This window comes from Capra hircus, chromosome 15, assembly GCF_001704415.2.
Source record: "Capra hircus breed San Clemente chromosome 15, ASM170441v1, whole genome shotgun sequence".
In the NCBI taxonomy this organism is placed as follows: domain Eukaryota; kingdom Metazoa; phylum Chordata; class Mammalia; order Artiodactyla; family Bovidae; genus Capra; species Capra hircus.
Window position 1 is genome coordinate 27,435,585 of NC_030822.1, and position 27,220 is coordinate 27,462,804.

General features: G+C 37.9%; 1 protein-coding gene across 2 annotated transcripts in view; it reads right to left on the reverse strand.

The window, feature by feature from the left end:
* Positions 1–27,220, reverse strand: part of UVRAG (UV radiation resistance associated) — a 320,457-nt gene that overhangs the window by 56,519 nt on the left and 236,718 nt on the right. For both annotated transcript variants that reach the window (XM_018059329.1, XM_018059330.1), the window contains one exon: positions 26,275–26,353. In XM_018059329.1, the coding sequence (XP_017914818.1) occupies positions 26,275–26,353 (79 nt within the window). The remainder of the gene's footprint in view (positions 1–26,274; positions 26,354–27,220) is intronic.

Here is a 27,220-nt window from a genome sequence, read left to right on the forward strand (position 1 = left end):
GAGTATTTTTTGTTTTTAAGTTGAGCAGGGAGAATAGAAGATGAATAATAACTTTGTTCAGGAAGCTAAAGAAAGGTTTCTAGTAGGAAAGACCACGGAGCTGTACAGTGGAGACCGAATGGGAATTTAGCACATGAATGACAGGGGGAGGTATCAGGCAAAGGGGGTAAAAAAGGATTAAAAAAAAGCAAAAGCAGAAGGTGGGCCTCACCTCAGTGAAGTAGTTCAGCTTTCCTGGCATAAAGGGCCAGTGGCAGGGGTTTTGGGGTAAGTGGCAGCAGAAGGTGAGGCTGAAAAGGGAGGAAGAAGACAGATCATGTGAAGCCTTTGGCATGCTGAAATGTCTGTTTCTGAGGGGGCAGGGTTGTGGGAAGGTAACCTTGGGAAACGATTTGAAGGTTTTAAGCAGGGAGTTGACATGGACAGATCTGCAAGGCTCGCCCCCACCCCCTGCCCTCCACACACATTGCTTTTTCATTATATAAGTGCTTACTTGAACACCAAGCATTTGAGCAAGGACTCTACCGTGGAGGCAACAGAGAATCACTTAACAAAAGTCAGCCATTGGTGACCACACTAAAATGGTGTGACCAGTGCCATTACTGACCCGTAAACTTTAACAAACACCAAGTAATATCAGAGTTCAGAGGATAGTACTGGACTGAGCCAGGCCCACTGTAGTGACCATGTACTCAATAGCATAGAAAAGAATTTATTCTGTCCACTTCAAGGACTGGTATAAGGATCAAATATAATACTGTACATAAAAAATCTTCTGATAAAGTATCCCAATCCTTCATGTATAAACTGTATGACTTTGGGTAAAGTGTTTACATTTTCTGAGCTCCAAAATCTTCGTTTGTCAAGCGGGGACAAGGCCATCTATCTCATAGAGTGCTTGTCTGACATACAATATTTGTAATAGTATCTTAGTCATTTACATGGGCTTAGGAAACGTCATTGGTCAGTTACACAGTTGATAAGTATTCACTGAGGACATGAAGTGTACAGCACCCTGACTAGTCAGAATCCCCAGGAAAAATAAGCAAAATTAGAGCAAAAATTTAAAACTACCACCAAACTGTTCATGATCATGTCAACTTGAGAACACAGCAACCAGTATCTATTAAGTTTAAAGATTTCTCCAGAATCTCATGCAGGAATTAACCAAGAATAAGTTGGACTTTCTCACTGGCATTCCTATATACCCACACACATGCACAAACATGTGTGCGTGTGTGTGCAGAAACATTAGGACTCACTAAGGAAAAATAAATCTCTCACACTTGAAAATTAAGGAACTGCACAGGCAGCAAATCTCTGGGTGAAGGTGATGCAGTGGGTTATACAAGCTAATAATTTATGTTAGGGCTTCACAAAATTTTAGACACCAGGAAAGGAACCAAAATAAGTCAAATTACATCAATAAAAAGGTATGACTAGCTGTGCTGCCTGGGCTATATGCTCTATCTTGCTATAAACAGAAATGGCTAGAATCTGGATGACTAACTAAACAGAGCAATAATAAAAACAAAGCACGTTGTAAGAGTCGCCACTAGGTCCACAACCTTGGGGATCAATGAAATAATGCCTGTTGCCTTATACACACTATCTTGTGGGTTTTGTGTTTTGGGGAAAAGTAAGTTCAGATCATTTCTAAACCAGCAATTTGTCTGCCGAGGTTTTGTTGAGTCTGTTATGGTTACGATAAAATATGATCTTTCATATTAAATCACTTATGACCTTGGCAAAATATTACTTTATATTAACTGACTCTTGGGACACTTTAATTTTATGAAACATGCACTTTAGTTTTTAAAAGCATGAAGGCAAAACTAGATATTCCTAGTCTACTACATCATGTTAACACATCGTCAAAGACCTGGGAATACACAGAAAAAAAATACACTAAATCTCCATCTAATTAGTTTCAATATGAAAGCGCATGTGTATGCGTGAATATGAAAAGATGCCTGCAACTAAAAACAATATGCAGCTAATATTTTAAATCCTTAAACATACAAGGAAAAGGTCTGATTGACTTCCTGGATTCATGTCTCAGTGCCCAACGACATTCCATGGAAAAAGGTTACCAAAGTGAAAGGTTGTGGGAAAACTCAACACCCACTTTAGGGCAGAGGTCAGCAGCTTTACAGATGTGTGATGACAAGTATTTCTGGTATACATGGTGAAATGAACCAAAGAAAGATTATAACTTATGCATTAAGATACGGCATCCACAGTTCAAAAAATGTGTCTAATATTGTTCCAGTAACAGGCTCAAATTTTAAATAGCAAATTCATAACTAGGAGATCAAGTCACCTCTGCATTACTGAGGGAACAGGACCTGGAGTTCCCTGAACTGTGAGGGAAGGTGGATTTCGGTGGAGCATCACAACCTGGGGGCTCGCAAGGCTGTAACAGAGCAGCGTGAGAACACTGGGCAGCAGTAGGCACACGGTACCTCGCAGGTGGCAGAGCTCGACGAGTATTTGTTGTAAGAGTTAGGCTAAGGGCCTAGAAATATGACAGTGACAAACCTGCCCACTTTGATATTTGATCACAGGCCCTGAAGCTGACAAATGCTAACAGTGCTACTGGCTGTCACTGACATAAGTAACATGAATTACCAGTGCCCAGCTTCCAGTGATTTCCTCTTTAGCAGACAAGCAGAAATATGTATAATGAAGTCGTATATACAGTGAAAAAGAAAATCTGATTTTTAAAAGGCTATTACATTTTGGTTATATTTGACTAAAGTCCAACACTATTCAAGGTGCCAATATGCAATAAATAAGGAGCTTGTGCTGGAATTTAAGTAAACATACTGCTTCCTTCCTTGTCTTGATATGAAAAAAAAATTTGCATTTGAACTAAGTAGTGGTTTATTGACATCACGGACTTACATCTGGTATGATGAAGAAGATGAAGTCGCTCAGTCGTGTCCGACTCTTTGCGACCCCGTGGACTATAGCCTTCCAGGCTCCTCCATCCAGGGGACTCTCCAGGCAAGAATACTAGAGAGGGTTGCCATTTCCTTCTCCAGGGGATCTTCCCGACCCAGGGATCAAACCCAGGTCTCCCGCGTTGGAGGCAGACGCTTTAACCTCTGAGCCACCAGGGAAGCCCTAGCTCCCTTTTTTGCTGCTAGTAACATACTGGTCTGTAGAACACACCTTGAGTAGTAGTGATACAGACAACATCAGCACATTTGCTACTCTAACGATGTTCTTCTATGGAAAGTAAGTTAGAAAACCATCACATTCTAGAAGGCAGAAAAAGAACTAATATTTATTAAGTATTATCATGTCCCAAGGTTTTAACATACATTATTTAACCTTATTTAACCTTTACAATAACACTGTATTGGCAGTATTACATTCTGAACTGAGGTGTTAAACTTATCTGAAGTCATGTAAGCCATAAAATGTGTCCCTTAGACCTTCTGCAGCAGGGGATACACACGCAGGCTGATGGCTCCAGCTACTGCACCTCTGGATCCTCAATGCATTCATGCCAAACTTCATACAGGCTGCCCCCAGCCAATGACATGCACAGTAGTGGTGCCAAGGTAGGGCAAGACATGGGACTCTTCCAGTGAGCAGCTCTGGCTTGAGTATTTCACATCAACTTAGACCTGAGGTGTAGTCCAAGAGTTTTCCAACTCAGTTCTCCTTCCTTCCTCCTTCTACAAGTATTATATCTGCACTGCAGTCTGAAGGCTCTTCTCACCTTCCTCTGCTCCTTCTTTCAATAAATCATTTGTCCCTCTAATTCTCTCTGAAGTCTGCTTCTTATTAAACCCAAATGCAGCACCAGTAAATGTGGGTACTAGTACTGAACCATGTGATTATTTGGGGGAAAGAGAAAGTTAGTACAGATTTAAATATAATGAGTCTAAGATATTGTGTTTTACTCACCATAGAGGAAGTCTGATGTAAGGAGCAAATTAAAAAGGCTGCCACTACCTAACTTTCTCTTTCTGCACCTGGGATAACAGACTAAGAGTGAGGACCAGGCCAAAGGTAGAAGGTAATAACGCCGTTGGTAGTAAGACGAACAGAAGTGTATGTGCCAACAGATCTGCCAAATTGCTACTTCTTGGCATTATTCATTTCATGTTACCAGCTTTGAAAAAACAGTAATAGCAAAAACTCAAAGCAAAACAAAAAGGTACCAGCTGCTGCTATAGGGCTTGAAGGCAGTAGTTTATGGATTTCTCAAATGGAAAGTCATATTAGCAACTTTGCCAAATGTCTCAAATGCATGTGCTAATGAATGGAAATGAAGAGAGATTTATGGAGTATCTATTTTGGTTAAGGGAATGCACCAGAATAGTTAGATTTTATACACATGTGGACTGTTTTTCATACAGGGCATTTACTTTTATACCCACCCTAGAACAGTACATTCAATTAGTACTTTTTGACTGGCATATTCAAGAGGGACACAAAATCCTGTATATACTCTGAGTTTCAAATTAAAATTAGAAAACCAAGATAACTTAAAGATAAATTATAGGGAAACTAAGATAATATACTTTATTTAGAAGAGGTGATTATATAAAAAGATATTAACTTACTTTTAAAATAAACGGTATCATGTATATTTTAATGGCTATGTTTTAGAAAGAGAGAATAAAAATGTCAACGTAATAATGGATGACTTTGCTTTTCATATCTTCTACATCTTGCCAGAGTAAAAGATCGTAGACCATTACTAAAAGCTTTGCATTCTCTTGTACTTTTAAATTCAGATATTAATAACTCCATTATAGAAATAAATAAAAAAGCACTGATGGAAGATGTGAAGTGCATTAGTGTTTATGTTATCTCTCTCAGGATGAATTTAATGGGTACCTTAATAAGGAGATATAAACTAATGTCACTGATTAGGAAATACATCCACTCACATCCTTTAGTAGCCTCCAATGGGCTTAATGGTGATGTCTGAGTGGAATTACTATAAAGCAGAAGATGAATTAGTGTTGGGGCAAAGGGATACATAAATGTGCCTCAGAGATGAAACAATTATATTCTATATCGTAAGTTAAAGGTCAACTCTAAAGACAGTACAGTCAGTCCTAAAAAGGGCTAACCAATTTGGCTAAGCCCACTGCTCAGAACTTGCTGCAGCTAAGCTGTTTTGATAGCTGGGCCACAAGTTTCCTTGGCTATAATAACCTGAAAGTAACATTTATGTATTTTAAGTCTTTTTTAATCTCTTAAATACCATGAAGTGATGTTTATCAGAATTTTTTTAAAGACACAGGCACATTCCACATAGATGATTTCACTCTCAGGGGACTTTGTCATTATGAAGCCTTATTAAAAGAAGGTGAAGGTTCACAAGCCTTTAGGAAGAACCTTAAGTGACATTACAAACTAAATCTAAAACAACTTTTTTTTGAGGGGGGAGGCTTAGCTAGACAAAGTAATTTCCTTTTCATGAGAGTTAGTTTAGTTGTCACAGTCCAGTAAACTCTGGATAAAGTGACCATCACAACTAGTATATAAAAAATGTAGACATTGTTTCTCTCACTTTCTCTTCTAATTAGGTTCAGTTTTAACGCTGAGTGCAAGGGCTTGACCTACAAGTGGTAAATGCCCAAACACCCACAAACTCATTTGCTACTAGACACTTGGAAATCTTTCATACTTTAAGGCACAAAGAAATGATATCTTTAAAAAGAAAAAAAAAAAAAAGGTATCTATCCAAAACTCAGTCTATTCATTTATTCAGAGCTTATTTTCATGTTATATATTTTTAAATGTTCACGAAAGTTGTTTTCAATTTATCTTACCACAACATGGAGGAGAAAAAAAAAGGTCAAAACTAGTTCATGCAGATTTCTTTAAGCGATTTAAAATCTATTAAGTGATTTATTTCAAATTCCTCCTCTACCAAGGAGTTATTTAATTACTCTAAGCCTCAGTTTCCTCATATGTAAAATAAGGATAATAATAAAACCATTATTGTAAAAATTAGAAAGAATAAAAAGTGCTTTGCATATAGGTAAAATCAATAAAAGCAGACATTCTTATTTGTGAAGCTAAGGCAAATGAATTTCCAAGTGCTCTATTTCAAAATTCTTTTTCTTCTGGTTTATGACAATGACTATCCAGTCCTTTGCATTGGTAAATATGTCTCAAAGACTATAAGAATGGTGTCATATACACTTTTTTCCAGCAGTGCCACATGGCTTGCAGGATCTTAGTTCCTTGACCAGGGATTGAACTCAGGGCCCGGAAGTGAAAGAGCTGAGTCCCAACCACTGGACTGTCAGGAAATTCCCACATATATACTTTTTTAATTGCTGTTTTCCTATAACTGTTTAATTTCAAGATACAACATACAAATAGCAAAATGCTTTGTTTAAAGGCTCATTAAAAGCAAACCCCTGAATAACCACTACTTAGTCAAGAAACAGGATGGTGGAGCCTTACAAACCCCCGTGACCCCTTTCCATTACAGCCCCTTCTTTCTCTGAGAGCTTGTCAATTTTCCATGCTTTTTATATAGTTTTCATCCCTAACAATACAGTCTAATCTTGCCCATTTTTGAACTATACATAAATAGAGTAACTCTGTGGAGATTCTCTTTTGTTTTGCTTCTTCTACTCAATTCAGTTCAGTTCAGTTCAGCCACTCAGTTGCATTCGACACTTTGCTACCCCATGGACTGCAGCACGCCAGGCCTCCCTGTCCATGGCCAACTCCCAGAGTTTACTCAAAATTCATGTCCACAGACTCGGTGATGCGATCCAACCATCTCATCCTCTGTTGCTCCCTTCTCCCCCCGCCTTCAATCTTTCTCAGCATCAGGGTCTTTTCAAATGAGTCAGCTCTTCGCATCAGGTGGCCAAAGTATTGGAGTTTCAGCTTCAACATCAGTCCTTCCAATGAGTATTCAGGACCAATTTTCTTTAGGATGGACTGGTTGGATCTCCTTGCAGTCCAAGGGACTCTCAAGAGTCTTCTCCAATACCACAGTTCGAAAGCATCAATTCTTTGGTGCTGAGCTTTCTTTATAGTCCAACTCTCACATCCATACGTGACTACTAGAAAAACCATAGCCTTGACTAGATAGACTTGTGTTGGCAAAACGTTTCTGCTTTTCAATACGCTGTCTAGGTTGGTCATAACTTTTCTTCCAAGGAGTAAGCATCTTTTAATTTCATGGCTACAGTCACCATCTGCAGTGATTTTAGAGCCCCCCAAAATAAAGTCTGACACTGTTTCCCATCTATTTGCCATGAAGTGATGGATTTGGATGCCATGATCTTAGTTTTCTGAATGCTGAACTTTAAGGCAACTTCTTCACTCTCCTCTTTCACTTTCACCAAGAGGCTCTTTAGTTCTTCTTCATTTTCTGCCATAACGGTTGTGTCATCTGAATATCTGAGGTTATTGATATTTCTCCCAGCAATCTTGATTCCAGCTTGTGCTTCCTCTAGCCCAGCATTTCTCATGATATACTTTGCATATAAGTTAAATAAGCAGGGTGACAATATACAGCCTTGACATACTCCTTTTCCTATTTGGAACCAGTCTGTTGTTCTATGTCCAGTTCTAACTGTTGCTTCCTGACCTGCATGCAGATTTCTCAAGAGGCAGGTCAGGTGGTCTGGTATTCCCATCTCTTGAAGAATTTTCCACAGTTTGTTGTGACCCACACAGTCAAAGGCTTTGGCATAGCCAATAAGGCAGAAACAGATATTTTTCTGGAACTCTCTTGCTTCTTTGATGATCCAATGGATGTTGGAACTTTGATCTCTGGTTCCTCTGCCTTTTCTAAAACCAGATTGAACATTTGGAAGTTCACAGTTCAAGTATTGCTGAAGCCTGGCTTGGAGAATTTTGAGCATTACTAGCGTGTGAGATTGGAGAAGGCAATGGCACCCCACTCCAGTACTCTTGCCTGGAAAATCCCATGGATGGAGGAGCCTGGTGGGCTGCAGTCCATGGGGTCGCTAAGAGTCAGACACGACTGAGTGACTTCCCTTTCACTTTTCACTCTCATGCATTGGAGAAGGAAATGGCAACCCACTCTAGTGTTCTTGCCTGGAGAATCCCAGGGACGGGGGAGTCTGGTGGGCTGCCGTCTATGGGGTCGCACAGAGTCGGACACGACTGAAGCGACGCAGCAGCAGCAGCGTGAGATGAGTGCAACTGTGCAGTTGTTTGAGCATTCTTTGGCATTGCTTTTCTTTAGGACTGGAATGAAAACTGACCTTTTCCAGTCCTATGGCCACTGCTGAGTTTTCCAAATTTGCTGGTATACTGAGTGCAGCATTTTTACAGCATCATCTTTTATGATGTGAAATAGCACAACTGGAATTCTATCACCTCCACTAGCTCTGTTCATAGTCATGCTTCCTAAGGCCCACTTGACTTCACATTCCAGGATGTCTGGCTCTAGGCTGGTGATAACACCACTGTGATTATCTGAGTTGTGAATATCTTTTTTGTATAGTTCTTTTGTGTATTCTTGCCACCTCTTCTTAATATCTTCTGCGTCTGTTAGGTCCATACCATTTCTGTCCTTTATTGAGCCCATCTTTGCATGAAATGTTCCCTTGGTATCTCTAATTTTCTTGTAGAGATCTCTAGTCTTTCGCATTCTATTGTTTTCTTCTATTTCTTTGCATTGATCACTAAGGAAGGCTTTCTTATCTCTCCTTGCTATTCTTTGGAACTCTGCATTCGAATGCAGAGTTTTCTTTTTCGCTTCTCTTCTTTTCACAGCTATTTGTAAGGCCTCCTCAGACAATTATTTTGCCTTTTTGCATTTCTTTTTCTTGGGGATGGTCTTGATCCCTATCTCCTGTACAATGTCACAAACCTCCATCCATAGTTCATCAGGCACTCTGTCTATTAGATCTAATCCCTTGAATCTATTTCTCATTTCCACTGTATAATGGTAAAGATTTGATTTAGGTCATACCTGAATGGTCTGGTGGTTTTCCCTACTTTCTTCAATTTACATCTGAATTTGGCAAGGAGCTCATGATCTGAGCCACAGTCAGCTCCCAGGCTTGTTTTTGCTGACTGGATAGAGCTTCTCCATCTTTGGCTGCAAAGAATATAATCTGATTTCAGTGTTGGCCATCTGGTAATGTCCATGTGTAGAGTTTTCTCTTGTGTTGTTGGAAGAGGGTATTTGCTATGACAAATGCGTTCTCTTGGCAAAACTCTATTAGCCTTTGCCCTGCTTCATTCCATACTCCAAGGCCAAATCTGCCTGTTACTCCAGGTGTTTCTTGACTTCCTACTTTTGCATTCCAGTCCCCTATTGCCGGGGTCCAGCCCCGGTGGATCCAGGGAATTCGAAGGGTGGACAGCGTTGGCGTGGAAAGACTTGTTTATTGATTGATATAAGATAAGATTAAGAAACTATAGTGTAGTAGGAAGATTAAGTGGAGGAAGAGGGCTGAATAGCTTGGTTTACGCGGAAGACCAGTAAAATTCCAGACAAGGAATTTGCACCACCTACGCCGGGCCACCGGCGCTCGCTTGAATATCTAAGGGTGCCTCACCTTAGGCTCCCTTTTACGCGGGTCTTAACAGCCAGGGCAAGTAAGTAGACTTGGCGGGCCTCCAGGCCCCAGGTGGAGATTTAGCCTGAAATTAAAGAGCAGAGGGAGGGAAAGGGAGAGAAGAAGAGAGAGAGACACGGGGAGAGCCAGATTCCCAAGAAACCAGGCCGAGAGACTAGTCCGAGAAGCTGGTCCGAGAAACTGGTCCCATCCTTTATTGTTCAGAAGGCCTTTTATACTTTTTATAAAACATGGAGATCAATGGGTAACACAAAATTATGTAGCGTTCGCAACCCAGACTGTTTCTGTATATCATTTTGTATACAAAAGGTCTCAGGTGATTTCCATTATCTTCTGGCCAAAAGGCTTGTTAACACTTTTTGGCTTTCTTCCTTAATGAATGTTAATTTTGTTTCCCTGAAGTGTTTTTCTTTAATCTACGTCTCCTTAAAGCGTTAAAGTTACATCTCTATAGAACAAAGATGCAGTGGGTTATAACAAAGAAGGTACTTAACTCAAAGAGCTAATGTTGCTAATACAAGGTCTACTACTTGTTTTTCTATACACCAACTATATCTAAAAATAAAGGATATGAAAATTTGGCAGCAAGTATTGGCTCAACAATGAAACCTTTAATCAGTCCTATTCTAAAGATTTTGACTCCTCGGAAGCCCCTACATTCCTAGGATGTTTTAAGCTTCCTGTGCCTCCTGCGGTCAGGAGGCCTCAAACAATCACACGCGCAGCTGTATGAGTCCTGCAGGCAGGCTAGAAAGCCATCAGAGGGGTTTTTGGATTGAAACCCTCTTTCAAATGCAGAAGACTAAAGCCCTGAATTGACTTTTTCCAGAGAATGTCAGAAGAGTGGAAAAGCAGAGCACAAAACCCGGCAGATTTTTGTTGGGGTACATGCTTAGGAATTTCCAGAGGGGTCCCTGAAGTCTGAGCACGCCTTGCGTATGTCAGCTTCCTTCCTCATGACCTTGTCACGGGCGGGATTCCTCACACTGGCTTCCGGCACCCTATAATGAAAAGGACATCTTTTTTGGGTGTTACTTGTAGAAGGTCTTGTAGGTCTTCATAGAACCGTTCAACTTCAGCTTCTTCAGCATTACTGGTCAGGGCATAGACTTGGATTACCATGATATTGAATGGTTTGCCTTGGAAATGAATAGAGATTATTCTGTCATTTTTGAGACTCTCATGAAAGTACTGCATTTCGGACTCTTTTGTTGACTATGATGGCTACTCCATTTCTTCTAAGGGATTCTTGCCCACAGTAGTAGATATAACAGTCATCTGGGTTAAATTCACCCATTCCGGTCCATTTTAGGTTGCTGATTCCTAAAATGTCGACGTTCACTCTTGCCATCTCCTGTTTGATGACTTCCAATTTGCCTTGATTCATGGATCTAACATTCCAGGTTCCTATGCGGTATTGCTCTTTACAGTATTGGACCTTGCTTCCATCACCAGTCACATCCACAGCTGGGTGCTGTTTTTGCTTTGGCTCTGTCTCTTCATTCTTTCTGCAGTTATTTCTCCACTCATCTCCAGTAGCATATTGGGCACCTACTGACCTGGGAAGTCCGTCTTTCAGTGTCTTATCTTTTTGCCTTTTCATACTGTTCATGGGGTTCTCTCAACATTAGGTTTGTGAAATTCATCCTTATTACTGCATATAATCATGGTTTCAAGCCTGCACAGTATTCCATCACAGAAATATATCATGATTAAGGGTAAACATATCGCTGACAGGTTTTCAACTCGTTTCCAGTCTTCAGCTGTTATGAACAGTGATGTCAAAAACATTCTCATATGTATATCTGCAGTTTCACTGGAATAATTTTATCAGTTTACACTCTCATCACCTCTACCTAACTTATTGTGCCTTTTTTTTTTTTAAAATCATGCATGTGCTCAAAACAAGATTGGGAGGAATCAAAGAATTTCCAGACAAAAATGAAGAGGTTATTTATTTCAACTTCCTTATTTTATTAATAAAATAATCTAGAGCTTATAAAGATTAAGAGACTTGCCTAATATAACTGGGAGGCAATTCTTTGCTTTGAGGTTAGTGTACTAGAGCTCTTCCTAAGATACTAAGCTGCCTTGCAAAGCAGTCTGGAAAGAAAGAGATACAACCATCATCTATACATGTGAAGACAGTGGGGACACAAAAATGTTTTGAAGCTGTTTAGAAAAACAAGTCAGAAACAATGTTCTGTTGAGTCTTGTGAGCCTCATTATATAAATAAGGACACTGAGGGTGAAATCTTAGACAATACCACGATTATCAAATAGCAACACTCCCATAAGATGAGCATGTAACACAATTTTAGCCTATATCTGGGCAGTTTTCTTACCCCTACAGAAAGGGTAAATGTTTGGTGTCTTTAAAATTTTTATTTTAATAATTATAATTGTATAATATGTATTCAACTCTATCCTCCTTTCTTCACTAATAACAAATGAATCCTTTGGTATTATCTAATCTTCATAAAACTTTTAATGACTATGAATGTTCCTCAGTTTATCTAACTTACCCCTAGACCGTCGTTTTCAGTATGATAAATGTCTTTTAACTGTTTCCAGGAAGTTAGAATTATTTCCTTATGACAGAGTTCCTAAGAACAAATTCTTAAAGTTGAAAATTCTTACTAACTCTACTTCAGAGAAGAAATTGTGAGGATCAATTATGAGCTGCTTGTGTGAAAGCCCTTTGGAAAACTACAAAGCACTACTCAAATAAATGGTGATATTATCGTTATTATTATAAATTCATCTTGTACTTGACTTATATTGACCCATTTTTTATATGGCATGGTACTCCGAAAATCTCTGCTTATTTTCTATAAACAAAATTGCCAACATATACCGCTTGTAAATTATATCTTAGAGAATCTTAAAATCTTTCTGATCATGTTGGGCTAAGTCAAAAAGCTTGAAAGTGAAAGTGAAGTTGCTCAGTCTTGTCCGACTCTTTGCGACCCCATGGACTGTAGCCTATCAGGCTCCTCCGTCCGTGGGATTCTCCAGGCAAGAGTACTGGAGTGGGTTGCCATTTTCTTCTCCAGGAGATCTTCCCAACCCAGGGATCGAACCTGGGTCTCCCGCATTGCAGGCAGATGCTTTACCATCTGAGCCACTAGGGCTATATGAAAAAAAAAGCTTGAAGGTGATGATTAAAAGAAAAAAACCAACAACAACTATTTCCCAAAGAACTTTACACATTTATCTAGTGTAATACAGCAACAGGATGTACACATCTACACACACAGCTACTACCCTATTAGTGTGATACACTGTAATGTTACCCTGGCTAGAGGGTAAACCAGGTTTAAGAATAGAGTCCTATTCACCCTTACCTCCTCAATGCCCAACCCAGCACCTGATACAGTCTACGTGATCAACCAGCAATGCTTGGAGCCACAGAAACACCAAGAGAGGAAATAGAAGTCATTATACCAGTCACGGGACTCATGAAAGAAAAGAAGTACGTTAGAGCAGATGGAAAGTGCCAAGGAGAGGAACACAGTGAAGAAATGAGTTAGACAGCAGGAGTTGGGATTTTAGATGCTTCTTCTAAAAGCTGTCTTCAGTCCAGCCTTTGTCCTAACTGCCATAGATTGCTTTTTATACAACAGGGGAACTGACACTCCTAGAGAGGACTGCAGGAAGAAAGAAGGTTAAAACAGAGAAAAACTGACACAAATTTGTGACTCAGTGAATTCTTCACCCTCACATGCAAGGCCTCTGTGTTATTTTCTTATATTATTTTGGGAGTTCTACAGTCCACCCATAATTTTTTTAGAAGGCATATTTATCAAAAAGTACTGGTTATTTACCAAAGAACTTTAAACCTCAAATATATATATATACTTATATGAAATATATATATTTATCAGTTCAGTTCAGTTACTCAGTCGTGTCCGACTCTTTGCGACCCCATGACTCGCAGCACGCCAGGCCTCCTTGTCCATCACCAACTCCTGGAGTTCACTCAGATTCACGCCCACCGAGTCAGTGATGCCATCCAGCCATCTCATCCTCTGACGTCCCCTTCTCCTTCTGCCCCCAATCCCTCCCAGCATCAAAATTTGGCCAAAAAGTTCATTTGGGTTTCCTGTACCCATCTTATGGGAAAACCCCAATTTTTTGACCAACCCAGTATTTAAAAAGATACATGAAATGACTGAACGTAACATTCACTAATAATCAGAGCTACAGATAAAAGCAGAGATATTATGTTTCTTCTCTCATATTAAATAAGATTAAAACAAACAACATTGGCAAGAGGATAAAAAACAGATATCAAACTTTAAAATTTATGTATTCTTTGACCTAGCAATTTGATATTTATCTTAAGGGAATAACTGAACACAGGTATAACTATCTAAGAAGATAGATGCTTCTCCGGTTCATGACAGGCAAATCTTGGAAATCTACTGCTAATGTCCACAAACAGAGTACAGTGTGGACAACAAGATCTTATACAACTGTATTCATCAATATGAAACTATCTTCACAATATACTGAACGAAAAAAGTAAGCCGTACAACAGGAAACTGTTTATGTAAGTTTTACCTGTTTCATTTAGGCATGTATATTTGCATAGATGTTTGGAAAGCTGATCACCAAGAAACTACAATGTTTATCTCTGAGTAATAGAATCCAAAGTGGTTTAAATTTTTTCCTTAAAATTTTTCTGTATTTTAAAAATAAATCCATAGATTCATGAGACTGAATCATTTGTATGATTTGAAAAGTTACTTCTATTTTGGAAAAAAAAAAGGAAAAGTATTGCCTTAACTTGAAACAACTAAAAGCTCAATACACTGAGAGTGAACAAATTATCTGAATTTTCCTTCCCTATAGCAGTATTCTCACTGATGCAGCTAAAAATGCAACTCCCCTACCCTTTCACTTTTTAACTTTCACTTCTTCACTTCATTTCATATTTGTGGAACCTGGAATTTCTTGATCACAAGGATTACACGGCACTTTGCATTTTATTTATTTTGCAAGCACTTTTTCTTTTTTTTTTACTACTTACTCTGTTTCAGGCACTATTTTAAATGTGTTCCAGGTACTATTATAAATGCTGTAAAAATATCATTTAATCCTTATAACAATTAACATTTAATTCCTTATATGGGAATTATAATTGTAGGTATTATTATGCCTATTTTATAGATAAAGACACTGAAACACAGAGAGATTAAGTAACTTATCTAAAATCATATAGCTAAAGTGATAAATGGGCATTTGAACTTTGTAATCTAAATCCATAGTACTTGCTCTTAAGTATTCTTAAATATTCAAATATGCTGCATTTTATTCATTTTGTTCTAGGATTTTGACCTTTCCCTTGATAAATTTACACTAATTAGGATACTAATTTTATCCTCCCTGGAAACCCAAATCAGCATATTTTAAAATGCTTTTCTCTATTAGATACCAAAATTTACATATAACAATTTTTTGAAGTTCATTTCTTTAAAAAGCTTAAACCTAAGCTACGCTGGTCTTTTTGATGCCAACTAAAATCAGACCAAATTCACTTTTCATATATATTATTTCTCGTAATTCATTTCATGAGGCTTAGCCATAAAAAAATAGTTAGAATTTATATTCTACCTTCTCTGAACTAAGCATTATGTATTTCATTTCAACTGAAGTGCATTCTTTAAATATTTTTCTCCCAGCAACAAATGTCACTCATAGTGGTGTCCTGGAAAAGGCTCACGTCATTACTGAATAAGCAATCTATTTCTTAATTAAATAAAATAATTTACCTGCTTAAAATATTAAAATACGCAAAACAAGGAGCTAAAGTGAATTTTTAGAAACTAGGACAAAAGAGGAGATAGAAGGTATAAAAGATGTTAAATCAAATGAAGTGCTACACTTATACTTGGCTCTTAGGTGGCCTCAGACAAAAGGGAAGCCTGTTATTTAATGTTTCTTTCTGTCTGATAAAAGAAAGGCAGCAAGTATGATCCCCTGAACTTACAAGTCAGATGATTAGGGTCTGAATTTCTTTGCTTGCCATTCAGAGACTCAGTTTATCTAAATGTAAAATGCAGACAATAATTCTGACAATTTAGGGCTTTTTAAAAGGACAAAAGAGGTAATATAAGTAGGCTATATGAATATAAGTTAAAACTGTTTTATTTTTCATTTGGATATTTTTGGCATTGGGTTTCTAGTTTCAGTTTAAAATACAAGAAAATGTCCAACAGATGAAAGAGCAAATTATTTTATCTTGTTAATTTATCACTCAGCCTCTCAAAGTATAGTGATCAAAGTCAACACATCATTAAAAATGTTTAGTAAACTGGTTAATTGTCAATATGATTCTTTAAAGAAATCAACACAAGAACATTTAACCAATCACTTGCAAGTATATAAAGGTGGTATGTGATCCCTTAAATACAGAATGGAACTTCTGAAAAATAACTATACACACTTGATACTTCAATTAAAGCTTCCGTTTAAAGATAAGTCAAGATACATTTAAATATATATTTAAATACACACATATTTAAATAGAAATAAGTTCATTACCTATCAGCCTTAAGGAGGAAAGAACAATCTCCTAGTCGATGCATTCACCACTCATTCTTTCAATAAATATTTACTAAACATGCCTAGGGAGCTCACATAGACCAGTTTTAGTTCCAAGTATAACAACTGGTAACAGTATGGTGCCAGGGCTGAGGGTGGTCAACCAAAAACACCTTTCCTGTCCCCACTGGTAAGGTAACCTATTCCAGCCAGGTTGGCGTTGATACACCTTAAACAGCCTTCCTTTGCACCTCTGCCCCTCCTCCTCGCTCACTAGCCAGATGCTTCCTTCCTTGAATTTCCAGTTCAGGTGCCGTATCTTTCTACTGAAGCATTCCCGTTCTGTATCAGCCTAACAATAATGACAACACAAATAACAAAAAATGGCAGCTACTATTTATCATGTACCCTTTTCTGTAATGACGCCTGAGCTACAAACTTAACCCTTACTGTTTCTTGTCCCTGCAACAATCCTATGGGGAGCGACCAGTCTCTACAGAGATAAGGGAATGGAGGTGCAGTGAACTATAGTACCTGCCCAAGTCCATCTGCTCAGTGGAGCGCACATCCACGTGTGCGGGGCTCTCCCTGCTGAGCCAGAACCACACCTGGACAAGAACTTCTCTGACAGGGACCACTGCATGCCTTGTACGGTTTACGTAGTGAGAGTATTTTTCCTTCCTGAATATAAACATCTTGGGGATAAAATCAGCCTCTCATAGGCCTTGCACAGCTCATTCAGATATTTTATTGATATTACATACATAACACGAAAATGTGATGGTTCTACTATTAAAAAGAAACGAAGCCCACCAAGGAACACTTAGGAGTAGAGTTCATCACTATCATCTTTCAAACTGAGGATCTGACTGAAAATCTGCTTTGTCCACAGCAGTATGAAGCTTAAGTCTGAACTGATTTACATGAAACAGTGTCAAGCCCAAGGAAAATCTTAAGAGATAGGATTTCTGTCACAATAAAGTGTTTTAATATCTACCTTACTGTATCTATTATAACTGAAAACGTCAAAACACCTTTAAGTGCTAATATGGTAACTTAATATTTAAGAAAAACAAGGAAGAACAAATATCCAAGATTAGAGGAACGGTTAGATGAATTATATATTATTATATTCACTCTATGCACACAAATGAAATGTTACATATTAAAAATACTGACTTAGCTTTTAATGGTTTGGGAAAATGCATGTGTCAACAACAAAAAAAGATGTTAAGCACTATATATAATGTTATCCCAACTAAAAAGGAAAAGACAAAAAAGTTTGAAATATCAGAAGGTACATGTAAGCTGTAGACTATTTTAAAAATTCTGCTTTTCTATCTTCTTTCATACTTTAAAAAATGTCTACAATTGAAATGTATCATTTTTGAAAATATCTTTTAAAGAAAAAAGATATGGTATCATTAGCATAAGGACAGACATATAGATTAATGGAATAGAATTTAGAGTTCAGATATAAGTCCTTATAGTTAATTAATTTTCAACAAAGGTGCCAAGATAATTCAATGGGTACGAGTAGTCTTTTCAACAAAATTTTCTGGGCTAAATGAATATCCACATGAAAAAGAATGAAGTTAGACCCCTTCCTTACAATATACAAAAAAATTAATTCAAGATGGACCACAGACCTAAATGCACAAGCTAAAACAACACAGTAGAAAACCTGAAAGTACCTGGGCTAAGGTTTCTTGGAAATGACATCAAAAGCACAAGCAAGAAAAGAAAAAGTAGATAAAACTGGACTTCACTGAAACTAAAGACGTCTGTATTTCAACAGACACTATCAAGAGAGTGAAAAAGACAACCTGCAGAATGGAAGAAAATAGTTGCAAATCATACATCTGAGAAGGGACTTTTATTTAAATTATATAAAGATCTCTTAAACTCAACAATAAAGACAAATTACCCAATTTAAAAATGGGCAAAGGGTTTAAACAGACATGTCTCCAAAGAAGATATACAAATGTCTGATGAACACGTGAAAAGATGCTCAACATCATTAGCCTTTAGGGAAATTCAAATCAAAAACAATGAGATACCACTTTATACCTAGTAGAAGGCTGTAATAAAAACGACAGAAATTGGAATTTTAATACATCGATGGTGGATATGTAAAATGGTGTAATTGCTTTTAGCACACAGTCTAGCAGTTACTCAAAATGTTAAACATAGTTAGCGTATGGCTCAGCAACTCCACTCAAAACATGTCGCTACAGAAAACTTGTACATGCATGCTCATAGTAGCAGTATTTATAATAGCTCCAAAGTACAAACAATCCAAATGTCTATCAACTGATGAACAGATGAATAAAATGTGGTATATCCATACACATCTTTGAATTGCCAAAATGATTTGTTAATAAAAAGCAAAGACTGATGCATGCTACAATATGGATGAACTGTAAACCTATCCTGAGGGAAAGAAACCAGTCACAAAGACCACATATTGTATTCTATTCCATGAAATGTTCAGAAGAGACACAGAAGTAGAATGGGGGCTGCCTAGGGTTGGAAGTCTTACAGGAACAGGGTGTGACTACAAATGAGTACAGGGTTTCTCTATGGGCAACGAAAATATTCTAAAACTGACTGCGGTGATAGGTGCATAATTAGTTGAATTAAAAAAAAAATTGAATTGTATTTTAAATGGGTCAGTTGTATGGTTTGTGAATTGTATCTCAGTAAATTGTCATTGTTTATTTTTTAAGATATAGGACTTAAAAAGTTTCTACTCTGTTACTGGCAATTTTGTAGGCAGCGGCGGGGGGGTCGGGGGTGGGGTGGAATTTTGACTATTAAAATATTCTTGGAATTTAAATTCTTGATTCCAAGAAGAATTAAGAAAATAGAAATGCATTTTCTCCTCATGTGTAATATACACTGATCTGTATGTTAAAGAAATAGACGTGAATTTAAGCCGCTGGGTAAACTGGCACTGATCCCTTCTAAATAGCTCTGCACTGTGGGCCCCATGAGTAGCCAGGTCTTACAGAAAGACTATGTCCCTGGCAGAACAGAAATTTCCAACTGTTTTTAGAAGGAGAAGCTACTTTTACTTTCTATGAAGTCTTAAAGTAAACTGAGAAAAAAGAGAGGTAACAGGATGGAAAGAAGAGAGGTCATGAAATCTCCAGGATCTAGTCCCAGTTCTACTGAATTGCTGATCTCAGGGGCTTATATGTAAAAGGCAGATAATTGCCCATGACTTAATCGCCTCATAGGTTCTTATAAGGCCCACATTAAAAAGGAAAAAAGAAGAAGAAACAAAGTGGGATATTGTTAGATCTGTCCTCAGAAGATTTGATCTAGAATTCTGTTTGCCAGTTTCTTAAAGATAGACCTGGTCAACGTACTTCAGAGTATGAAATGAGAATCACAGGTTTAAGTATACCAAATGCCACTGAAATCAATACAGGTGTATAGCATGGTTAGTATTTGTAAACTACACCCACAAAATGTTACTCTTAAGTTTCCTTGGACATTCAAGAAAGAAGAGAAGAAGCCTGGCTTTCAGTTCAGTTCAGTTCAGTCGCGTCCGACTCTTTGCGACCCCATGAATCGCAGCACACCAGGCCTCCCTGTCCATCACCAACTCCCGGAGTTCACTCACACTCACGTCCATCGAGTTGGTGATGCCATCCAGCTATCTCAGGCCTCCCTGTCCATCACCAACTCCCGGAGTTCACTCACACTCACGTCCATCGAGTTGGTGATGCCATCCAGCTATCTCATCCTCTGTCGTCCCCTTTCCTTCCTGCCCCCAATCCCTCCCAGCGTGAGTCTTTTCCAGGCTTTAAGAAAACCCAAAAGCAAGAGCAACAGAGGAGAATCCACTAATAGCTGCTGATCTGATGACTTGTACTGCACATATTACTGGAATTCCAAATTTGAGGTCTCTTATATAATGTTTCCACATTTGGAGAATTGACACATGTGTCTTGGTTTATCAGACTATGAGCAATTGAGGTTTCTGGGACAGTGGTTCTCAACATTTTTGGTCTCAAGACCCCTTTACTCTCTTAAAATTGAGGACTTCCAAAAGCTTTTGTTTAAATAGGTCCATATGCAAATATTTACCATATTAACAGTTAAAATTGAAAAAGCATTTAAATATTTATTAATTCACTTTAATAAAAGAAATCTATTATTTGTTAATATAAATAACACTTTTAATGAAAAACAAGCATATTTTCAAAGAAAGAAATTTAGTTAGATCAGTGACATCATGTTACATTTTTGTGAGTCTCTTGCAACGCCTGCCTTAACAGAAGACAGCTGGATTCTCATCTATTCTTCTGCATTCATTTTGTTACCACATGTTGTTTCATGAGAAAATGTAATTTGGCAAGAAAGGAGAATTTTAATAGCCTTTTTCAGACAACTGTAGATATTCTTCTCTGATACTATCTCCATACTTAACAAGTAGTAGTTTTTTAAAGGTTAGTAGCAATATAGAATCTGAAGCCTTATCAATATACTTTTTGCATCTGTTAAACAAAATCCATTAGGCTTTTTGCACTGTGAAGAGATCTTTACCTGTACATGACTTCAGAGCAACATACACTGGTCATTTTGAAAATACTGGCTCATTGACTTATATAGATTTTCAAAGCTTATACATTTATTAAAAAAAATTTCAAAATCTCATCTGTTGAGTATCACTACCAACTTCACTAGAAACATCTTTAAGAAATGGGAAGCTGTCAATGTCATGGTGGCAAATCCAAGTTTCCCAATATACTATTTTCATTCAAAATCTTGAATTTCATCATCAGTTAATTTCCTTTGAAACGTTCACCTCATTCATTTTTGAAAACAATGTCTGCCAAATACCTAAGTCTGTACAGTTGGCTGTTTATTAGACAATCTTTCAAAATGTTGCTCCATGAAAAAAATCAGCTAGTTTAGTTAGCAACTCAATTGTACAAGTGCTTTATGCCTATTTCCCTTTCTATCACACAGAATATTTTTAAAATATGTACTCAAGGGTCAACATTTAATACAATAAAACCTTTATTGCTTTATCAAGGATATTCTTGACATTACTCCTTCAACTATTTCTTCTTTATTTTGTATTGGGAATTTGTCTTCATTTGATCACATTAGCATATAAATATGCCTTGATATTCCCCATCTTAAAAAAAGAAAACACACCAAAAAGGTTCCACATCCCTCCAAAACCAAATAAAAAAAAAAAAGAAGAAAATAAAAAAATCTCCCTTTAACATACAATCTTTTCCAATTATGAACTCATCTGTCTCTCACTTCAAAAAAATACCTCAGAAGGGCTTTCTGCAATCAAGGTCACTTCCTGACTTTCTATTCACTCTTCTACTCCTCTACTGAAACTGCTCTTGTCAATGACTTCTATGTTCCAAAGTCCACTGGATACTTCATCTCATAGGAGGATTTCATATAGATGATTCCTCTTTCTTTCCAGAAATTCTCTTAGTTACCAAATTATTACTTTCTCCTGGTTTTCCCTCTATCCAACTGGCCATTCCTCTCAGTCTTTGCTGGCTCATCTTCCTCTGAACTTCTAAACCAGAATTCCCGGGGCTAAATCCCACTGTATGCTTCTGCCTGCATCTGTCTCTCTCTCTGGAGCTAGCGTTGCACTCTCTTCCTGGTTGATCACACTGGTACCATGAATTTAGATGTCACCTTTATATTGATGATGACCAAATCTGTACCTCTGGTACTGACTCCCACCCTAAGTTCCAGACTCATATATCCTGTTGCTTACTTTAAGACTCTGCTTGGTTTTCTAAAAGGCAACTCAAGTTTAACATTTCCAAAGCAGAACTTTTGGTTCTACCAAACCCTGACTCCTGGACCCTTCTCCATCTCAATAAACAGCATTTTCATAATCTAGCTGGTCACATATAAAACCCAGGAGTCATTTTCGATTACTCCTTTTCTCCAGTCTCCCACATTTAATCCATTAGTTCATCTCCCATAATATATTGGGATATATAATATTATATTAGTTTCAGGTATATAACACAGTGATTCAGTATATGTATATATTGTGAAATGATCACGACAATAAGTCAACATCCATCACCACACATAGTAGCAAACATTTTTTTTCCTGTGGTGAAAATTGTTAAGATATGCCCTCCCAACAACTTTCAAATATACAATATGGTATTAACTGTAGTCAACATGCTACATTATACATTACATCTCCAGGACTGACTGACTTTATAACTGGAAGTTGGTAGCTTTTGACAACCTTCACCCAGTTCTGCCACCTCCTACCCTCACCTGTGACAATCACCACATAATATGTTCTTTTTACCTATAAGCTTGGGCTTTTTTTGTTGTTTTGTTGTTAATTCAGATTTCACGTACAAGTGGGATCATATGCTATTTACTTCATTTAGCATAATACCCTCAAGGTCAATCCATGTTGTTGCAAATGGAAGGATTTCCTTTTTTTCATAGCTGAATATTCTAGTGTGTGTGTGTGTGTGTGTGTGTGTGAATGTGTGTACACATACCACATTTTATCTGGTCATCCACTGATGGACACAAGTAATTTCCATGTCTTATTTTAAATGGAGAAGGGCATGGCAACCCATTCCAGTATTCTTGCCTGGAGAATCCCATGGGCAGAGGAGCTATTTTAAATAATGCTGCAATAAACACGAGGGGGTGTAGATATCTTTTCAAGTTAGTGTTTCCATTTACTTTGGACAAATACCCTAAAGTGGAAATGCTGGGTCAAGTGCTGCCCTTTTCACTGTGCAGGGTGATGACAAGGGTCACTTGGATAATTAATATATGTATGTATATTATAGACTGTAAAGCTCTCCAAAAAATATTATAATTTTTGATTTACTATTCTGGGAACTAAAAGCAAACTACTGTGCTATACACAAATACTAATATAATGTCCTTATAAACTTACTGACAATTATGGCAGAAGCTGGTTTCTTAAACCATGTTAATTACACTGTACCTCAATTTTGCCAGGTCCATTTCTACAGTGTTACAGGCTGAAGAGGGAACACTATTTCCAACCAAAAGGACTGGCACTTGAAAAAAATTAGTAAATGGTGTTAAAAACAAGGCACTTTGCTTTATTCACTTTTAATACCAGCCCTGCACGCACACACCCCTTTAGATAGCAGTGACAGGAAGAGGGCAGGCAGGCCTTACCAACCCTCTCAGCTCTTCAAACAACACTTGAGGATTTCTACTTGAAGGCCTGTCTTTCTAAGCCTGGGCTTTCAAAACTTGGGCTGGACTGATCCCAAATACTGAAGTAACAAATATTACTAAATTCTGTCATTTCCTCTACCAAAAAAAGTGATTTTACTACTACTTCTGCTTGTGATGAAAGGTCCTATTGACTATTCAAACCCTCAACCAAGTTATGGATGCAGTATTAAATGACTTCACTCCTTTTTCTCTGGCACTTTAACACATGCCAGTGCTTTCATCCACCTCCACTAACGTGGCTTATAAATTACTGAGGTGGGGTCATTTTAATAGTATGATTTGTTCACATCTCTAGAGATGGGGTATAAGTGAGACTGGCTGAGAAGACAAACTCCCCTTTGACAACATGTATTGGTGTATGTATATATATGTGTGTGTGTGTGTGTGTGTGTGTGTGTGTGCATAATTTACCTTCACAAGTTGGAAGTATCTTATTAATATAATACCTGGTTATGAGCCATAATAATTATGGTTCTGTGAATTCTTATAAGCTGAAATGTAAGAAAGTGTTGGTAGTAAGGCTAAAGACAAAATGGCGTTAACGTGAAAAAAGTTGACGGTCACAAATTTGTTGAAAGTTTCTTTCTAAACGCTCAGAAGAGGCCTCATGAATGAACTATGAAACCTAAGAAAGTCTGTTTATAAGAAGTTTATTGTCGTCTCCTTTTAAAACTGCCATAACAGTGATGAAAAAACACTAGAGAGCAAGATACTTGCTCCCTATGGAATCAGAGTGGTTAACCCATTAAACACACACACAAATGTATTACTCTCTGAATTTCAGAGTCTAATGTTGCAGAAGATACAAAATTAGTAGAAATAATCCATTTTTTAAACAGAGAAATAAAACTAGCTCAGCATACTTGTGGCTTTACTTCAGTTAAGGATAAAATTAGAAGTGCTCTAAAGTGAGGCCCAAACAGTGCTGGAGCGGAGTCTGATGAAGAGGGCTGGCTGTCCCCAGCTTTCCATTGCACCTAGTCAGCCTCCCTCTTGGTCTTGTTCTCAAAGGAGGCTATTCTTAGCACCCCCTTTATACCTTACTTTGCCATTCCTGTTGGACCTGAGAAGAATTAAGTGTGCATGTGTGTACATGCATGCATGTGTGCGTGCACATGTGTGTGTGTTTGAAGCTGGGATTTATGAGGAAATCCAGGCATTTCAGTCCTAGCCTTAATTAGGAGTAGGTTTCACCTGGAAACTTCTAAAACTGACTTAGGCCTTACGTGTTTAAAGCAAGAAACAGAAAATAGGGCTAAGAGAGAAGAACCTCTGAACTCGGATCAGAACTTAATTCTACTAAATGAGGACAACCTTCCTGACATCCTGACTCCCAGACTCTGGACCCCAGGATCCACATGCTCTTTTCACCTTGGCTGACTTCACTGGAGGTGCTCTCTAATTTACTTAGGTCTCTTCTCCCTTAACGCACCCTTAGTCTGGCCACTGCTTGACAGTTTTCATCTAAGCACTACCTTCTCTATGGTATGACAGCTGTCATTAGTAATGTGAGCTACACAGACTTGAAATTAAGGTCCTGTTTCTTAGACTGAGATATTCTTCTGCCAAAACTGGAGGGAGGGAAAGCATCAGCTGTGGGAAGAATGGCACATGGAAAGATGAGTCATGGGCTAGAGGCTGTGCGCAAGGCTGCTCGCGCCTGGAATGAAGAACACGAGTTGGATGGCAGTAACAGTAAAAGCAATGTGAGTGTGAGGTTCTAAGCAAATGATTAATCGATGACTGAAAACTAGAAATCTGATTCAGTACTGGAAAAGTTAAGAGTCTAATAAACACCAAATTAAAAAAAACATTAAACTGAAGTTAGATGACAGGAAGAAAGGCAAAGGTGACAACATATGGAAGAATAATTCTAGATCCATCAGAAATGAATACGGGAATTGTTCAGTGAGTCTTTAGAATCATACAGATAAAAAGCAACTCAGTTCATAAAAACAAAAACATCATAAAACTTATTGCTTCTATATAAAAGAAAGGTCTGAGGATACAGCTGATAATGTCTTTAAATAACAGCCAAACAGTGGGATCTCTTCCATGTGACAGTCCAACTGGAAGGATGTCTGAATAAAAACAAGGCACTGAAGCTGATCTTACTCTACAGTTAGAAACTGTATGGCATGTTACCTCTTGAAGTAGAGCCATGTGTGCTAAGGAAATGTGGTATATTTGTTTCAGGAAAATGCAAACCCAAGCATCTGATAGCCTTTCTATGGCATATGGAAAGATATTAAGTGAGATATGAACAGGTATGACATTGGGAGAGCCACAAAAACCCAAGATGGGCTGGAAGGACCATGTGTTTGGGCTTTTCTTTGGGGCCTTGGATAACAGGTGAGGAGACTGTCAGGGACTTGCCAAAATCACTAAACTTTTACTCCATAAACAACTCCCTGTGCAAAATGAGTTCCTAGAAGTGGTCTAAGAGAAGAAAGCTATGTGAGAAGAAAGCTATTACCAGCCAAGCTGCAGAAGCAAGAGGTTATAAAGCCCACACATTCAATTACAACCTACTAGCCTCGAGAATCCCAGGGACGGGGGAGCCTGGTGGGCTACTAGCCTCGAGAATCCCAGGGACGGGGGAGCCTGGTGGGCTGCTGTCTATGGGGTCGCACAGAGTCGGACACGACTGAAGTGACTTAGCAGCAGCAGCAAGTAACAACTCAGTAAAGGGTTTCTGAGTTTAGCAGGAGGAATCCTATTTGTACCCACTATTTCTCTGTAGTATTTATAATGGCACAGAAAAATACTGTGGCCAAAAAAGAACTCTGTATTATCATTGTAACAAGTTAAATAAAAGAGTACATTGTAGAACTTATTCATAAAGAGGGTTAGCAATCCAAGAAAGCAGGCTGCCATGTGCCAAGTAGGAGATAAGCACAGAGGGGTTACTTACCTGTGCTATATTTTTGTTTAGAAGATAGACACCGTAATCAAACTGCAACTTCTCTCCTCCTTTTGGGTATAATGGAAACCTAAAAAAGGTAAAACAGGGTCAGAGGTTTTCCAGAACTGGAGTAAAACAGCTCCAGGTAGTTGACAAAGGTGGAAGCTTCTTGGATATAGCATAAATATCTGAAAATTTGGACTAAGCTACTTATACAGTCACTGCAACCTATTATCTTAATATCTTCATAACATTAGGCAGATCAGGATGATGGCAGTTTTGTTTCAAAGGAAAAATTGAGTAAGTCTTGCAACAAGGGAGTGATAAATAAGATAGTGATCCACCAATCTCAAGGAGCTGAGGCCCCTATGTCTCATATTTATATAGTATAAACTTACCACCCTAAGATTAAGATCCTAGAATTTTTTTCCTTTAACACTTTGGATCTGACATCTCAACTTCTATTAAATTAAGAAAAAAAAAATCACACTTGAAAGCAATATATAAGCTTTCTGTTTCTTCTGATATGGTTAGTCAAATCAACAGAACCAGTGAGCAAAAATTCATCAAGAATTCATTTACATTTGTATGGAGTGCTATTTGGATGTTACTTCTTCAAGGCAATGTACTTATACCATAGTGTTCTTCTAAAGCTTTCCATTTTAACCTGACTCACTGAAGCAACAAAGGCATGAGATCTATAGATCGTTATATAGGTGATGAGTTATTTTAGGGAATAAGTTTAATTCACTATTTTCCTTTTTCTACTCCTATAAATGAAGAAGAAAAGGTTAGCATGTATCTATGTTCTATCATATTTTTTCCTGATTCTCCAGACAAATCATACATTTTAACCTCTGCGATAGATTTCTCTATAGACAGATCAATCACAACTTAAATGTGGTCAAGAAGAAACTTTACTGTCCTTAGTTTTGCAATATATGATTATTTTAAT